Source organism: Dermochelys coriacea, chromosome 2 (genome assembly GCF_009764565.3).
Source record: "Dermochelys coriacea isolate rDerCor1 chromosome 2, rDerCor1.pri.v4, whole genome shotgun sequence".
Taxonomy (NCBI): domain Eukaryota; kingdom Metazoa; phylum Chordata; order Testudines; family Dermochelyidae; genus Dermochelys; species Dermochelys coriacea.
Genome location: NC_050069.1, coordinates 240,532,015 through 240,550,874, shown reverse-complemented (window position 1 = coordinate 240,550,874; position 18,860 = coordinate 240,532,015). Strand labels below are relative to the sequence as shown.

Here is an 18,860-nt window from a genome sequence, read left to right as displayed (position 1 = left end):
TTGCTGAAGGAAGTTCCTACCAACCTTTTTCCTGACTACCAAGCTGTGAACACCAAATGTATGAAATTTAATCTCTGAACTAATGCCGACGCTAATGCAATAGTGGAACTTACGTAGCCGCAATGACCACCTCTTCGGTAGTAACTGGTTGGGTGCGTGACCTGTCCTGCATACGCCGCAATCTTCTCTCTATTGCTGAATTTCTTGAACGTGGTTTAGGAATATTTTTTTCTTCAAATGATTTTTCCATTTCCTAGGATCAGATACATGTCAGTATCAATAACCCAGAGGAAGAGAAATTAGTGGAGCAAATGTTTGTTTGGCTTTCCTTGATGCCAGGTGTCAAATTTTTTGGATGGACTTCTCTGAATTGGCAGTAAGATGTACTATGACAAACAGTACCATGAGATAAAAATACAACTATCTATCTATATATATATATACACACACACACACACACACACACACACACACACGTACGTACGTATATATCTACCTATCTCCAGGTGACATATAGTGTCCTGAAAACTATGTAAACAATATGTCTAGCACTCATATAGGGGAGAACAGGGGAAATTTATGTGACCTGTATTGGGATATCGATGCTAATGCAGCTACAGATTAAACATGATAAGATAGCATTACGGTTTTTGACATTACCCTTGTGCAAAAATATTTCTGTTGAGAAAACATGACATTTACCCTGAAAAGCAGCCTCTTTGCAGCAACACTCAGCTTGGCTCGTTCATCCAGTTTTTCTTCATCTACAGAAATCAAACAACACGATATAGTAGGAATTTGAAATGTTATACTCTAAATGTAAGTGTTTCAGAGACCAAGTCCAGAAATCCTTTTAACTTCAAGAACAAGCTTATTTCATAGCATCAGAATCACCCAAGAGAATGACCAACAGTAAAATGTCAGGGCAAGTTAGTGTCTGCTTAGCTCAACAAAAGTAATGTGACCATGCATATGCAGGAAGTAGTGTAAAATTGACTTTTAAAAATCAGAATCATTCTTAGGTGCAGTATATTATAACATGATTTAAGAACGGAAAATGATTTTTCTTCTGGACGGTTGCTTTACATACTAGCATTAATTTGATACGTCATTCTAATAAGCATATAAAATAAAATAAAGATTATACTGGCCCATGTTTAGATTTTGTATTAAGCCCTGGTCATGCACCAGGAGAACACTGCTAGTCAGAAGGACCAGTAACCATTTTAAGGCACAATATCTCACCTCACGGTGGCCTAGAAACAAATGCTTTATACTAGGGCAGTCGATTAATCACATCACAATTAACTCACGTGATTAAATCAAAAAAATTAATCGCGATTAATTACACTGTTAAACAATAGAATACCAATTGAAATTTATTAAATATTTTGAATGTTTTTCTACTTTTCAAATATATTGATTTCTATTACAACATGGAATACAAAGTGTACAGTGCTCACTTTATATTATTTTTGATTACAAATAAGTGCATTGTAAAAACGATAAAAGAAATATTTTTCAATGCACCTCAGACAAGTACTGTAGTGCAATCTCTATCATGAAAGCATAACTTACAAATATAGACTTTTTTGTTACATAACTGCACTCAAACAAAAAAAACAATGTAAAACTTTAGAGCTTACAAGTCCACTCAGTCCTACTTCTTGTTCAGCCAATCGCTAAGACAAACAAGTTTGTTTGCATTTATGGGAGATATTGCTGCCTGCTTCTTATTTACAATGTCACCTGAAAGTGAGAACAGGCATTCACATGACACTTTTGTAGTTAGCGTTGCAAGGTATTTACGTGCCAGATATGCTAAACATTCGTATGCCCCTTCATGCTTCTGCCACCATTCCAGAGGACATGCTTCCATGCTGATGATGTTCATTAAAAAAAATAATGGGTTAATTAAATTTGTGACTGAACTAGTTGGGGGAGAATTGTAAGTCTCCTGTTTTGTTTTACTCATATTCTGCCATATATTTCATGTTATAGCAGTCTCGGATAAGAAAAGGAGTACTTGTGGCACCTTAGAGACTAACAAACATTATTTGAGAACACTAACTTGCCCTGACATTTTACTGTTGGTCATTCTCTTGGTGATTCTGATGTTATTAAATAAGCTTGTTCAAATTTGTTAGTCTCTAAGGTGTCACAAGTACTCCTTTTCTTTTTGCGAATACAGACTAACACGGCTGCTACTCTGAAACCAGTCTCGGATAATGACCCAGCACGTTATTCGTTTTAAGAACACTTTCACTGCAGATTTGACAAAAGGCAAAGAAGATACCAATGTGAGATTTCTAAAAATAGTTACAGCACTCGACCCAAGGTAAGAATCTGAAGTGCCTTTCAAAATCTGAGAGGGATGAAGTGTGGAGCTTTCAGAAATCTTAAAAGAGCAACACTCCAACGTGGAAACTACAGAACCCGAACCACCAAAAATGAAAATCAACCTTCTGCTGATGGCATCCGACACATATGATGAAAGTGAACATGCGTTGGTCCGCACTGCTTCATTATCAAGCAGAACCCATCATCAGCATTTACACATTCTCTGGAATAGTGAAGCAGGAAGGAATGTATGACTCTTTAGCGCATCTGGCATGTAAATATCTTGCAACACCGGCTACAACAGTGCAATGGGAACGCCTGTTCTCACTTTCAGGTGACATTATAAACAAGCAGGCAGTGTCATCTCCTGCAAATTGTAAACAAACTTATTTGTCTGAGTGATTGGCTGATGTAGGACTGAGTGGATGTGTAGGCTCTAAAGTTTTACGTTGTTTTATTTTTGAATGCAGGGGTTTTTTTGTACATAATTCTACATTTGTAAATTGAACTTTCAAGAGATTGCACTACAGTACTTGTATTCGGTGACTAGAAAAATAAAAATGTTTTGTTTTTTTACAGTGCAAATATTTGTAATTAAAAATATAAAGTGAGCACTATACACTTTATATTCTGTGTTGTAGTTGAAAGCAATATATTTGAAAATGTAGAAAACATCAAAAAATATTTAAATAAATGGTATTCTATTAATCTTTTTAATCGAGCGCGTAATCGCGATTAATTTTTTTAATTGCTTGACAGCCTTACTTTATACCAATACCACTGTATAACCATTCCAAATCAGACCTTAAGACTAAGACATTCTGATTACTATCTTGCTTCTTGCTTCAAAAAGTTTCAGCTGGTATGCTTAGCAGATACCATTGTGCACCTCCAGCTCTGAAAATCAGTGCTATACACATCTTGAAAGCTACAGGGAATATCAGCTTTCAAATAGTATAAGACATCTGTCATGGATCCACAGGATCGATGCTATGGCCCCAACTTTGGAACAGTCTTTAGGAGGAACCCCTTCGGTGTGCTCTAGGGATCTCACTTTTCCTCCAGGGTAAGCCACATGGCTTCATCATCTCCTTAGACTGGACCTCTGGGCCTTCAGCACTCTTGCTTCACCTCGTGAGCTCCGTTCAGTGGGTCCAACTGAGACGGATCCCTGATGGAGACCTGTACAATCTTCATGGATTAATGCACCTTGCCAAACATTTGCAGTGAGACCTGCACTGTGTGGTCAAAAGAGTAGGATTTATTTGTTAACTGGAACACAGCATAGGAAGCCCTTGAGGTAGCAGAGAGAAATTAAGGTTAAAGCATAGTCCATTCTGGTTAGCCCAAAGCCCATCCAAGCTGTAGTGAACCACTTGGTTCAAGCTCCGTCTGTCTCCCTCCATCTGATCATGTTCCCCAACTCCTTCCAGCAGTCAAATCTTATTCCCCACCTCAAACCTCTCTAGTCCTTTGTTCTCAAGATGGGGAAATGCTGTTCAGTCTCCTTAAGGAAAGGTGGAAGTCCATATCCCTCTGGGTTGTTGGTTGCTAAGTGTCAATGTCCAGGCAATTGGATTTCCCATTGTCTGCTCCACTGATATGGGGCCTAGGGCCCAGACAGTTAGATGCTATTAACCCCTGTGTCTTAGCTTCTCCCAAGAGCAAACAGATATGTTCGACCCACACAGATGCTGACTTTCCAAAGTGCCAAAGGGTACTCAACCCCTGGCTCTGCCCCAAGATCTGCTCCCTACTCCAACCCTTCCCCAGAGACCCCATCTCTATCCCACCTCTTCCTGACCCCTCCCTCGAGCACGCCATGTCCTCCCTTCTCCCCCCCCCAGCCTCCTGTACACTGAGAAACAGCTGATTGCGGCGGGCAGGAGGCATGGGGAGGGAAGAGGAGGCACTGATCCGCGGGGCCCACTGGCAGGCAGTAGACACTGGGGGAGGAGTTGGGAGGAGCTGATAGGGGGGCTGCCAGTGGGTGCTCAGCACCCCCATTTTTTTCCCCATGGGTGCTCCAGCCCTGGAGCACCCACACAGTCGGCGCCTATGAACAAGACAGCATATAGGGGAAACTAAGGGACAAACAGGACTCAAAGTGGGAATATTTTATAATATTTTTATCACAACACCAAACTTACATTTAGCCATTCATGAGATTAGCCATGAAACTAGCTTCTTAATTTGTGTCAGTCAGAACTGAAGTATGTGTATGGGGCAAAGTGATTAGCAAAATGGTATTCAAAATTATGCAGCTTTAAGATCCAATATCTTGCAATTTGCTTGGCTAGAACATTTTGTTAGACCAGTACAAGTGTTTCCATGAGCAGTACAGCTTTTCTAAGCAGGGTGCCAGACCACTGGTTTGAAGTAATAGGTTTTCATTCCTGTACTTTTGGTCAGATACAACTGATTACATAAAGAAAAAAGTAATTTGGCTTAATTCCTTTTTTGTAATAGAATGTTCATTAGGAAGTTGCAGAAGCAACTTTTTGGGCTTAACACTGAATGGCTAAACAACCCTTCTAGATACTGCTCAAGGAACAGTAGCATATTTTAGTGATTCATATTTATATTGATATAATTCCTTTTTCAAGAAAACTAAGTCCACAATTACCCAAGAGGAAATGGGGATGAAGAGACAGACTTACCCTCAGCAGCTGGCATTTCTGGACTCAGAGTGGACCTAGTAAAAAATATCAGCAAATAAAGAAAAAAAAAGTCAGTTGGATAGAAAACCTAGAAACACAAATCTTCCACTCAAATTGTCAGATGTCTTACGAATGAGGAAAATCATGGATGCTTTCAAAGTTTCAATAATTTTCATTTAGGATGACCTCTAACGAAGCAGAAAAGTGAGCAATTCCAGCCAAACTTAAATCTAGTAAAGAAAATTTTTTCAAGTACAACTCAAAGAAGATCATAGTTTAAGATTTTCTGCCAGTTCCTCTAACCCAATGTTGAGTTTTGTTTTTTTGGTTTTTTTTGTTTTTTTTAAAGACTTTACTTACACACACACACCTATTATTACTGAGAACCAATCACATAGCTGCACTTCAGTGTTTTACAACAATTCATTACCTATTCCTATAACTAGATACCTAAAGCAAATCCTATTTTTTAAAGAAATGAAACTGTCAGGTGTCAGAAAAACTACATTCTTATCTTAAAATGAAGACTGGACTATTTTTACTTTTATGGTGAAACAAAACCCTTTGTACAATGGTTTTGCTAACATTACTGTGAGAAAATTCTCTTCTTAAACTCATTCGTATTTACCTGGACCAGAACACTACATACAGTCTCGCACATGCCTACCTATCTGTTTCCTTTCGTTCTGCTGAAGTGATTGGTTGAGTTCTAAATCTCTCAGAAGTTTTCCTACTTTCACCAGGAGAAAAATAGCGCCTTGGCCTTCGTGACACTCTTTCAGGTTCAGTATTGGCAGACAAATCAGTACCTGATGTTGACATCTCAAATCGAGATTCACTTTTAATTGTATGATAGAAAGTGCAAAGAAAAGAGAATAGAAGAGAAAAGTAAAGCACAGATATAGGCATCCCATCAAAACAATCCACTAAAGATCACTCTGCATGCTCCTACAGTAACATGCACAGAAGTATAGCAAACATTCCAGCTACCCAACATCATAACTTGCAGTAGCAAGCAGAAGCATAAGAGCAGATTGAGGCTGACTCAGCCTCCAATACACACTGGTGAGAGCTAAGCTGTGTGGTTTAATGCAGAACACTACTGATGTTGAGTTTGTCATTTTGCCAAGGGCGTGCAAGTGTCACACGAAAATATTTCTGAAACGTCACCTACAGTTCAGTTTTCTTGTGGGCATTGATAGTTTCCAGAAAGGCATTACGGAGTTGAGCAACAGAGACTTTTGTGTCAACCATGCCAATCTCACCATTGGGCACATTTGCTTCAGCACTCTGGAACACCATCTCCTTTTTCGTAACAGTTTCCTTACTGTTTAAAGCCTCTGGCTTAGGAGAACCAGTATAATCAGACATTGAGCGAGTCAGGAGTTTATGCTTCATTGTAGACATCTCCTGAGCTTGACCTTTCGCCTTAGCAGAACGTGATATGGATCCACTTTGTATGTACATAACGGTCTCACTCCTTTCAGTGTTCTCATGAGTCTTAAAATGGGGTTCAGGCACCAGGTGCTTAGTGCACTCTAGCTCTTTCTGAAGCTCTGATGGGTTAGCCTTTAGCTTGCTTATAAGAGATGAGGGAACAGTAGCCTTGTCAAATTCACTTGCTCTAAAATAGTCTTCATTGCTCTTCCCTTGCCTGAGAACCTCAGATGGCAAAATTGGTTTTCTGTTTTTCAAAAACTGTTCTGTCCCCAAAGGACATTCGTCAGGCTTTGAGCCATAATTCTGAAGTATGTTACATTTTCCCTTTTCCAATGCAGTAGCTGGTGGGGATTTTGTCATGACTCTGGCATTGTCTGGTAATAAGAGGCTACTAATTGAGATATTTTCTGGGTCTTCTGTTGCCATCAGTTTGGCAGTTTGAGCAACACCAGCAGGCTGAATATATCCATGTATCGGTTGGCGGACTGAACTGAGTGTCTGGTTAGCAACCCTATGAAAGGAAGAAGTTTCTGACTGAAGAGGCATGTAATCAACTGGCACTGGATGAGATTTTTTCTGAGATACAGGGTCTGTGACAAGTTCAGGGCTTCCATGAGCACTTTCCTCTTTCACCAGTTTCTCTCTAACTTTTACTCTTTAAGAAAGAAAAAGGATTAAAGCTGTGACCAGCAATAACTAGTTTTGGGGAAAACATATATCAGTTGTGGGAACAGAGAGCAACATCATATAGTAAACAAAATAAAAAGATAAGCATCTAAGTATTTTAAGGATATACTTTGAAACAACCAGCCTTAAGGACATTTTAAAGTATTTACAGGCACCTAGTACACATGTGACCTTTCAGAAAGATAACTGAGCAAGGAATCAAATTTAGAGCAGGTTCCTATTAATCTCAATTCCACTCCTTTGTTGAACGTAACACATTTTCATATTGTTCAAAATTGAGAATTAAGAGTTGCTTTCTAAAAAATATAGTTTTTGGAAGGGTGTCTTTAGTGTGAAATTCTGACCTCCTTTTGCTATATGTGCTGTTAAGCTGTCAACATACTGATCCTTGCTCACTTTGAAACAAATTAGTCAAACATCTTGGTATCTCCCCATATCCTTCAAAAAAAAAAAAAAAAAAGTTGCAGAATATGTTGCATAGACAAGTCAAAATCTCCATGTGAACCTCAGAAATGGGAGCATTTCAAATGTGGCACACAACTTTATCTATCTTGATAAATGAAACCAAATAATGTTAAGGAGCCGCTCTAAAAATGAAAAACATATCAGTAGAAAATGGAAGCGCAGTATGGTTGTCACTCTTTGTGGGTTTGCACAAAAATTTACATTGTATCAACATTTAAGAAAAGTTTTACCACATCCCAATATGCTAAATTTCTGAGAATATACTAAAGCTTATCCCACTTTGGTTTATTTTCTAGAAATTCTGTTCAATCTTTACGATGTACATGCACAAATACAAGCCATATTCTGCCTCTGGATGCCAGCTGCTGGCTCCCACTGACATCAACAGGAGCTAAGCATAATAAGCACCTGAGGGCAGCATTTGTCCTACACGTAACCACATAATTGTAACACATCTCTAGCATAATTTTTAGAGCCACAAAAAGTGCAAGTCAGTGAGGCAGCTGAATAACATTTTAAAATGTCATAAAAAATTAAAATCAAAAGCTATTTCCCCACACCCAGCATGCAACTAGTAATCAGTAAGGTAGTTTTTTGCCCTAAGGTTGGGAAAAGCTCATGTACAGTACCACGCTAACTATTTAGTGAAAATTAACAGATATGCCAACCCTCAAGTAAGGGCAATTCTAGGCTTGCTACCAACAGACTTTTCCTACTTGCAGAATTTATTTTACATAAAAACAAGATTTTTAAAAAAATAAACTAATGCTTTTGAGCGCTAGTATAATCCATTATACCTCCAACTACTTGAAATATCACTCTTTCTGTCAGCTTAATATTTTCTCTCTCTTATGAGGATTGGTCCATTTTAAAAACGAAGCACCTCACAATGACTTACTTCAAAACACAAATCAGAGCGCTCATTCTCAAAGCTTAAAAAAAATGCTTTTTTAGGGTATTATGCACTCACCAATTACCCAGAATAGTCACTGGTGAGGTTTTCAGAGTCAGATAATTAGTTTAACCAACAGTCTGAAATGCAATGAAGAGTCCTCCCCAGAAAGCATTTTTCCAGTTGTGAACTCTTTTGATGTTCTGTTAAACTGGAGAGTAGCAGCTATTTGTAGTTCTGAATTTGGTTGTTTTGTCTTTCCAGTAACTTAATTTTTACTCCTCCTCCCCCACTCTATTCTTAAAAAATAAAACAATAAAGCTGTATTTTAGTCACATCCTGCGTTCAGAGCATAAAGCATTTTGTAATACAAAAATCTATTGGCTTGCAGAGTGCTAGTGGGGGGAGGAAAATGGCTAAGAACAGGCTGGAGATAAGATAAGAAGTTAGCCAAAGACCAATATCATAATAGCTGTGAAGAAAACATTAGGGGCATGTCTAGTTCTTCATGAAAACATCAATTAGTTATAAGTGACAAAAAGCAGATCTCGAGAAACAAGTTTCCGCAGCAGTTTATTGAACAGAAATAGTATTTTCTGATTCACTGCTGTTAAAGAATATAAAAGACAAATGTTAAATGAGGGAAGGGCAAAGGAGAAAGAGAGGGAAGTCAGTAACAATATGTATAATTAGCCACACAGCTACATTCTAGGATACCTGGAGGGCCAGCTGATAAGTGAAGGTGTGTCCCCTTCTGAATCTTTCTGAAGAAACCATTCAGGTTTTGCTTTCCCTGTACTACTATAGAAAACAGAATTTCAGATAACTTTCTGGTAAGACGTCAATACATGCACACTCATTCCCTCCCCGCCTTAATCTTAAAACTGTTTTCAAATTTCTCAATTATAAGGTCTTGGTTTATGAAGTACTGACACTGCACACTTCTAACTTTAACAAATTTGCATGATAATTTATCCAATAACCACCTTCACATACAAAAGAATACATAAGAACGCAAGAACAGCCATGCTTGTCAGACCAGCTAGCCCAGTCTCCTGTCTTCTGACAGTGGCTAATGCCAGGTGTTTCAGAGGGAATGAACCAAATAGGTAATGGTCAAGTGATCCATCCCCTCTGAAGACACACAGAAGCCTAAACATTTTGCAAATACATTTAACTAACCATGCCCAAATTGTTCAGAACCTGGACAGCCACATCTAAATCATCATCATTAGGAAGCTACATAGAAAGTAATTTTATGTTACTTCCTGGTTTGACATTTTATATAAAGTTACATGGACAGAAGCACTCTATTGCACATAGGATTATTGTTGGACTATTCCTTCTATTTGCAATCTAAAGAACTAAAGTCTACCAAAAGATCTTTATCCCCAAATAAACACAAATTTAATGAAGCAAGGAGAATGTATTACCATAGCTTACATGAAATTCTTGCATAAGGACAGTGAACATCAGAAAACCCCCTCCTCTGAGAGCAATATGCCAGGTTTCAGGAGTTCAGATCCAATAACTCCCACCCCACTGAGTGGGGAGTATGCGGTCTTTTAGGATAAAGTGGGAAGAGTTAAAATACTCTAAATGAGCAAAGAAACACATTCTTGGCCTAATACTTTTTGCATCAGACTCCAAAATGGAAACAATATATGAGCGCCTACTGAAATTTGAAAGCACTGAAGGCTACAAAAGCCCTTCTTGAAACAACTGATATACCATTGTACTCTTTCACAGATGCATTCAATATCTATAATATCCACAAAGAGTCTAACCTCCATAGAAGATCATATACCTTTTTAGACAATGATGAAGTTTATGTACAAAATGCAATGTAAAGGTATAATGGACCAAATTCTGCTCAGTTACACTGGTGTAAATCTGGAGTAGCTCTTTATGATTTAGTAGAGTCACTCTGGATTTACACACTGCTTTAACAGCTGAATTTGGCAAAAGGATCTTTATCAAACTGAAAAGAATTCAGAGTAAGCCTTAAACTCATTAAAAACTCTGTTATTCTGCCTTCCTGTAAGGGTCAGATAAAAAGATCCCAGGGAAATCATTCATATATATATATATATATATATATATATATATATTATATATATAGGTACTGCAAATAAATCTGCCTATTTCTAATGTTCAGTCTGAAACCTCAATCATTACGACTTTCTCCACATCTCTCATTTAAAATCTATCCCTTACTGTTAAAACAATTTTTGTTTTTCATCTTACTAAGATCACCAAAGAGAGTTGCACACAAAGGGTGGAAAAGCCTTTCAAAGCACTCCATGGGGCGTTGACCCAGCAGAGATTTGGTTGCTTTGAAATAACGAAACTTCCTCTTAGCTTGTTAGTATATATTCTGGCATTTATCACAATGGGCATGAGCAAGGAGCATTTGTATTCAATCTCTTGTCTTTAGAAAAGAGCAGTCAAAGTAGGTAAACCATGTTAAAAATATGGAGTTAATCTGACACGTTATTTTTTTTAAATGCAGCCAATATCAAAGAATATCTTTGTGGGGGCTTTGCCAGTTCAATGATGGAAATAGAATTAATAATCAAATCTTCTTAACACAGGAAGTCACAAAATGTTCATATTTATTCTAGGCAAGCTGTATTTGTTTTTAAATTTTAAGTCAGCTGAACACAAAAATTAAAAGAAGTCTAACACTGAAATTTTAAACTCTGATTTTCAAAGCTCTACACCAGGCAAACTGATTTTTAGTCATACCATGCATATTCAAACTTGATGGAGAATACAACATTGCAACATTAGTAGAACAGACTGCATGAGACAACAGCTTATTTACCCTCCTGAAACAACTATAAGTATTTCTTAAAAATAGTTCTGAATTCTTTAAAGCCTATTATGATGAACTGGAAGACATTCACATTAGTTTTCTGGATATTGTGTGCGTTAGGCCACACCTATGAATACAGCGCTGCAGTGGCACATGTGTAACAGTACCATTGCACTGCTGCAATATAGGTGCTGGAACTAGGGGTGTTGGGAGTGCAACCGCCCCCCTGGCTTGAAATGGTTTCCATCATATACAGGGTTTAGAGCTTGGTTCAATGGCTCTCAGTACCCCCACTATACAAATTGTTCCTGTACCCCTGTGCTGCAGCGTATGTGGTAAAGATGCCCTATGCTGACGGGAAAGAACTTTCCCGTTGGGATAAAAAAAACCCACCTCCGCGAGCAGCAGAAGCTATGTCGGCGGAAGAAGCTTTCCCACCAGTATATCTCTGGGCATATCTGCGCTTATGTCGGCGTAACTTATGTAGTTCAGGGGGTGGAATACTCACACCCTCGAGCGACATAAGTTTTGCAGACATAGGCTGTAGTGTAGACATAGCCTTAGCGTTCCTGTTCAATTTTGTATTTCTGTCTATTTAAACTCAAAGGATTAAGTCAGACCAGAGTAGGGGGGAAACCCACAGAAAACAAAACAATGACTAGATAAGACAGCCTCAGGTAAATACAAATAATTTACTTTTTAGGGGCAGTTTTCTACTCTCAAACAGATCTTTACGCTGTTTTACCAGGAACATAGTCTGGTCTGTAGGATGGTGGGAAAGCTGAAACAACATGTTCTGGAGCTGGAAAGTAGTAAAAAACATGGAAGAGGGTTATTCTAAAAGTGTCTCCTCATGGCTGTATGCACTAGGGTTAGTTTATTATCGGGGAGAACAAGAACCTCAAATTGAAGTGGACAGGTTCTTGGCTTTGAAGAGTGACAGTCTAATCTCTGTGCCTTTTTTAAGGCTAGAATTTGGTCCACTCCTTTAGCTTCAGGGATTTATAAACCAGAGAAAGAAGAGTCCTGGGGGCTCACACTTTAATTGTTCCTATTAGTAATAGGATTAGTCAGGAGTGATTTATCTTTAGATTAACTGAATAAAACTCGAGATAGAAGTGTGCAGTGCTCGGCTGAGACCTTCTGTTGGACTAGGCTCCCTGAAACATCTCAGTAGAATGGAATAGCCGGTCAAAAGCCTGCAGTGCAGTTATTTGCATATATAACAACACAGTCTCGGTCTTCTCAACTTTCTCCTGATAGCTCCCTTAGATGAACACTTTTCCTCTCAGACATTTGCTTAAGTGGAATGTCCAAAGACAGCTGTATGCAGATGCATGCAGGAAGCTATCTTAAAAATTGAATTTTCAAGGCTCTAAAATATTAGAAGTACAGGCAGTCTTCAGACTTACGACACAATTGGTTCCTGAAAATTGCTTCGGAAGTTGAAACGTTGCACCTCGGAACCACAGTATACTCCATTGTGGGACCGAGAATCATAAAGTTGAAACCAATTTTCATAAATCGAATCAGGGTGTCAATTCAGAAACATCGTAAGTGCCGTTCGTTGTAAGTCGAATGTCGTAAAGTTAAGGACTGCCTGTACTATCATCAGTCCTGTCCTATGTGAAACAGAAAGAGGAAATAAGCAAAATTTCACAAGTTTAGTGAATATGGATAATGGCTAGCTGGCTGCATCCATCTACTGGCAGGAAAAGGGAAACCCAAAAGAGACATTCATACTACAGCCTTTGACTGGGAGCAGATAGGGGAGACTTTCCTTACACTACTTGAAAGGTACATAAATACCATGAAATGAGGAATTTAGGAATAATTTAAAGACTGAGGAGTTTTACTTCTCTCATTTGAATTTAATAACTTCATTAAGAAGATACGATATACTAAATCAAAGTAACTTGATTTTAATAATCTTTTCCCATTGCTGGTTAAATTTACATAAACCTCACGAATCATTCCACTTGTATTAGTTCATGTAAATTATTCTGAAGTAGTCAAGATTACCTAGCACAGCTAAATCTTACTGACAACAGCTTACTGTCCATTTTTTAGATGGTACACTGTCAAACTACTGTTACAGGATGTCTCCATTTCATCTTGTTTCTTTACAGCCTGCAATACATTCGCTTACATTAAACTTCAGGGAGCCAAACTACTAAAGATGCTTATTTTTAGGGGAAGAAGTTGTTCAAAGATGAAGTATTTAGAGAATTACTAGTGAGACTTTGTTTTCATTTGCTACAATAAAGCATTCGAGGCTCTCAGACTTCAAAGTAACATCAGCAACCTTATGCTGCAGCTCTCAAATGAAGACTGGGAAATTAATTTGAATCTCCTATCCACCAAATATCAGATTTCTCGAATCATAAGAGTATGTGAAAACTTATGTGGGGAAGACAGAGTGGAACATTTCAAGTGTTCTGGAACTCAATATATGCAGGATCTCATAAAAGAATATTTATATGATGTATGGGACTACCAACAGAATCATAATTTGCCTAAATCCCATGGCCCTAATTTTTTTTACAACGGTCAGAAAATTCTTTTCAACCTACCCAACATATATTTTAGTTTAAGACTTTCATTTGCAGGTTACGGAAACAGGCTACTTCTATTTAATATTGGCAAAACACTCCATAGAGAGAAAATAATATAGAAAATTTACTTTTACTAAAAAAAAAAAAGATACTGAATATGAAGTAAATACATTTAAATTGAAGGTATTTTCTAGATCAAACAATAAATGAACTCTTTCAGAATGCAACAAATGTAGTACTGTAACCATCCCCATTCTTAATTTTTCCATAAATCTCTTAAAAAAGGATGTTTTTTCATAAAAGGATCTTCTTGTTACAGTATCTTAAATCTAATCAGCACTCAGCAAACACTCACATGGACTTGTAAAACCTTATTGCATGTAAGCATAGTAACCCAGTTTTACAAGGTATGACAATGAGTATCTTCAGCTCAAGGCACACAAGACATTAGCACCAGCAGAGAATTTGTTTATTCAGGTACATCATCTTTAAGTCTTGTCTGTATTGTAGAGAGATTTTTATAAAGATCAAAGGATACCAGTATAGTAAAAGCATGCTTACCCTTGTCTAGTGTCACTGTACAAGAGCTGGTCATTGTGTGAATGACTTGGTGAAACTGGCTGCTTTGGTGAGGAAAGGGATACCCTGCAAGTTTGCTTTGGTGACACTGGCACTTCCTTAAAGGAGGATTCTTGCTCAGAATATGAAAAGGATGCAGAACCATCCACTTCTGATGACAAGTTCTGAGCCTGTCCAGGAGCACAAACATCCTGTGCTCTTTTATTCTCCAAGTTTGAAAGCTCCTCTCTATCTGGAATGCTGTCTTTTTCATGGAAGGAGTATTCCTTTGATTCAGAAGCACCACTCCATGACTCCTTATTCTCAGACCTGGAGGAGTACAGGGAACTATAATCCTTGCTTTCATCCTCCTGCTTGTTGCTTTTTACTTCTTTTTTTTCACCAGTGTCAGGATCTTTTCTTGCCCTGGTATACCTGGATAAATATTCAGAATCTCCCTCAGATTCTAAAGGCAATCCATATTTTTCTGCTAGCTGGCGTCTCCTCTCTGCCTTGTACCTAGCTATTCTTTCTGCTTTCGTCTCAAGTCCCTGGGTATCCATGGCTCCTGTGCTATATGTAGGCTCTGAATGTGCTCCTGTAGGTTCTGCTCGATACCTGGATGACCTAGGTTGTTTTTCTATAGAAGAATCTGAAATTTCCTCCTCTTCATTTGATCTTCCTACAAAAAGTATGTAAGTAGAAGAATTAAGAGGGATTTAGTGACTTGTCCTGAATTCACACTTTATTAAAAATATTATTCAAGTCTCTTTGGAGTATCACACTTGCCATTCAGTAAGCAGGCTTCAAACATATATAGTGTGACTTACTCTTTTTAGTTAATATAGGTTTTTGCGATTCAAAATTAACTAGCAAAACTGTTTATGGCTACTCCCATGAACTACTTCAAAATAACAGTCTACTTCTTGCACTGACATCTCCAAAACACATACAACGAATGAGGAACGTGAAGTAAATGCTCCCGAATATTGAGTATGTATTTCACCTTCAAAAGGAAGTTAGGATTCTTATAACTCACAGATTTTAAAAATGCAACCAATGTCTCTTTCTCAAATGGTGGGAGAACAGAAATTCTGTACAAAAATAAATCAAAGCTAGATAGAAAACTGAAAAGCAATTTAAAAGTATGTGACAGCGTTCTCTCTGAAAGCAAACCATTAAGTGTGAGAACTGTGTATCTGCTACTGCAAGTTCGATAACATACCAAGCATGAAGTACTTCAGCAATATCAGTTTGAGATATATATATGTAAACATATTTCTTACCAAAGTGGGGACTATATGGGTCTGTTGCACGCATATATCTTGGTGTATCTTCTTCTAGTAAACGGTGCGTAACTAATCCAGGACAATTTTGTAGGAGAATGGGCTGTGTATCATTTTCAATTCCTTCTAAACGTCTGGCGATCCTCTCTTTCCTGCAAAAGATGGAAGAAAATGTGTAAATATTATCTAAGGATTTGGAGACAGTTTCCAGAGGAGGTCACAAAATAATTCTATTACTAAATTATTTGTATTTTACAGCAGTTAGACAAAAGGCTATTTTACCTTTTCATTTCCAAAATATTTTGCTTGCTTGGTTCAAAGAGTTTTCTTAATTCTGAAACTAAAAAGAAAAAGAAAAGATGATGCGATATACCTTCTATAAATTAGGAATTCTCAGGCATCACAGCAGGATCTCTATAAGCTTCTATTTTAAGCATCAGAGCAAGGAATGGTCTAGAAAAGTAGGTTTTCACTTAACCAGTCACTTGTAGGTAAACATTTCCTATTTGGGTTCCTCATTTACTAGCCTCCTTAAAACACATTTTGCACATACTGTAGTAAATACCAGGGAGTCCTCTAAAGATTTATCTAGACTAGGTTAAAACATGGTATTTTAAGAACATGTTAAAATACAAATTTACCCTGTCTACACTAGTGTTTTAAAACATGTTAACACATTCATTGGTTGAGGTTAATCTTGATGGGTAATTTAGGTGACATCACAACAAGCTAATATGTTAATACAGATTGGTCTGTCTACACTTGTATTTTTACTATTAGCTAAACGTGTTGGTTAATAAATTTTTAAAAACACACCAAGTCAACCCCTTTAATCCTAGTCTAGACAAGCCCTAAGAGTCCTGATGATTTGTGGCCAAAGACCACATAGTACTTTTCACCAACTCTTCCCAGAGTTAACCCCAGTACCCTGGTTATTTTTCTACTTTGTTAGTTACAGTCTGCTTAGATAATTTCCTCCTATAAATATTTATTTCTTATCCTAAACTGTTTAATAGTGTTACCTGCTGTTAGACAACTAACACATTTCATCTCAAAAAGAAAAGGAGTACTTGTGGCACCTTAGAGACTAACAAATTTATTAGAGCATAAGCTTTCGTGAGCTACAGCTCACTTCATCTCACGAAAGCTTATGCTCTAATAAATTTGTTAGTCTCTAAGGTGCCACAAGTACTCCTTTTCTTTTTGCGAATACAGACTAACACGGCTGCTACTCTGAAACATTTGATCTCCTGTCATTTCACTAGCATTTCAATGATGGGTGAAGTAATCTCTACATACACAGATTCAGTCAACATTTGTAAACCCCTTTGAACAAAAAGATGCTATATAAATAAATGTGGCACAATTTCTTTTCACCAGGCAACAAAGTCCATGTATGCTACCACAGGGGCTGGGGAGTGAGAAGCTAGAAGCCCGATTTCCTTTGCAATAGTATAGGACTAAAAGCTGAGTCACTATGCAAACCTCTGATTGGGTTTTAATATAGAGTGGCTTGACCTTGCCTCTGATATTTAAAAGACTTGCTGCATCTTTATGTAAAGTTTAGGGTTTTGTTTTACCTAAAACTGGTAATTTACTTCTTTTCCTGTGACTTCCTGTGCTGCAACTATATTCCATAAATATACAGACTGACGTATTGTAGAAATGAGGTCTGGTTAGTAATACAGCAGTATCAACTCAGGGTCTTGCCCATAGTAAGTATGATCAATAAATCGGCATAAAAATAAATATTCAGTTTATGGAAGGACAAGATGAACCATATTTTAAAATATTTGCTTCCAGAATAAAGGCTGGCATTCAACCAAGAACTCAATTTTATTGCAGCATTAAGTCCCTGAAGAGTAGGTTTTAGAACATATCACTAGTATTTAGTAACATGAATGCACATTTGGACTTAACTTCCATTGCACAATATGAGTGATGAACATATCTACCTGCATAATCTCTTCAAGTGAAAGGCAACTGTATTAAAGCATTACACCACTTCTTGCCCCTTTATCCTTATCTCATTTAGACAGGGATTGAAAATTAAAGAGCGCCAAAGTGAGACTTGCTCTATTTAGTCGTGTGTGTGTGTGTGTGTGTGTGTGTGTGTGTGGTGGGGGGGAAGAGGGAGAACATGCCTGACTTCTTGTGAACTGCTAGAACAGGAAGAGAATGTTCTACATGGCTGCAAAGGTAAGATTACCAGATTTAGTCCTTGTAGTTTAGGTGGGACATAAGATAACAAGCATTACAATATGCACCATTCAAATTGCACTGGGCTTCTTCTCCCTCACTTCGTTCATTTCCACTGGCTTTTCTCAACCAGTTTTTTGGTCAACCGCTAGTGCTAGAAACTAGATGCCCTTCTATTCCCTGTAAGTTTGGAAATGTAGCTCTCAAGGGGAACAAGACGTGAATTTCTGATCCTAGTGGTGCATGAGTTATCAGGGGTTGCTAAAATGGTGTGGAAGACTGTTGCACAGAAACTTCCAGAACATGGTCCAAGCACTTGTTCTATAGTGTTCAGATTGACCTTGACATATATCATAGCTATATATAAAACAATATGTTTAAGTTGTGTGTCTTTTGTGATTTTCAGGGTTTATGTTGATACTTTTTTGGTGTGCAGGTTTTTGCTTTTAAATAGAAGCACTCATGTGATGCTATCAATATAACAGACTGTCAAATGGTAGATTCAAATTTGTGATAGCAAAAAGAAGTTGAAAAAAAGAGACAGAGAAGTTGTATGATGCAGCTCTAACTCACAGAAACAAGCAACTTCAAATTAAAAAGGAGATCCCTGGAAAATGTAAAAGTCAGTTGCTGGATTCCCATTCCACCATTAAAAATCATTTTTGTGGTTTGCCACAGCATGCACACTCTTCAAAAGGAAAAAAACAAACGTTTAATAAGATCAGGTGGATTTCCCCAGTTATCTCCAATATTAGCCTCCCTGATCAAATTCAATATGAAGATTGTTGAGTTCAAATATTGGTCCAGAGTAATCTAATCAGACCAGGATCAAAGCACAGATGCAAGGTATTCCGGGCAATTTGTATACGAAGTCACCTGTTTGAAGGACAGATATCTCAGCCCTGAGTGCTCTTAACAGAGCTTCCCTCAAGCACCAAAATTCACTTTAAAATTAAAGTG

The 18,860-nt window shown here is 37.7% G+C and overlaps 1 protein-coding gene across 10 annotated transcripts in view; it reads right to left on the bottom strand.

The window, feature by feature from the left end:
- The window catches only part of SVIL (supervillin), a 233,420-nt gene that overhangs the window by 60,278 nt on the left and 154,282 nt on the right, over window positions 1–18,860 (bottom strand). For 4 of the 10 annotated variants that reach the window (XM_043509526.1, XM_043509523.1, XM_043509525.1 and 1 more), the window contains 6 exons: window positions 15,984–16,041; window positions 15,702–15,853; window positions 14,419–15,097; window positions 5,001–5,035; window positions 703–764; window positions 114–253 (listed from right to left, as the gene is read on the bottom strand). In XM_043509526.1, the coding sequence (XP_043365461.1) occupies window positions 114–253; window positions 703–764; window positions 5,001–5,035; window positions 14,419–15,097; window positions 15,702–15,853; window positions 15,984–15,991 (1,076 nt within the window). In that variant the 5' untranslated portion in view covers window positions 15,992–16,041. Of the gene's footprint in view, window positions 1–113; window positions 254–702; window positions 765–5,000; window positions 5,036–5,667; window positions 5,839–6,174; window positions 7,096–9,201; window positions 9,286–14,418; window positions 15,098–15,701; window positions 15,854–15,983; window positions 16,042–18,860 lie in introns of all 10 variants that reach the window. The other 6 variants (XM_043509520.1, XM_043509521.1, XM_043509527.1 and 3 more) reach the window with 5 other exon arrangements.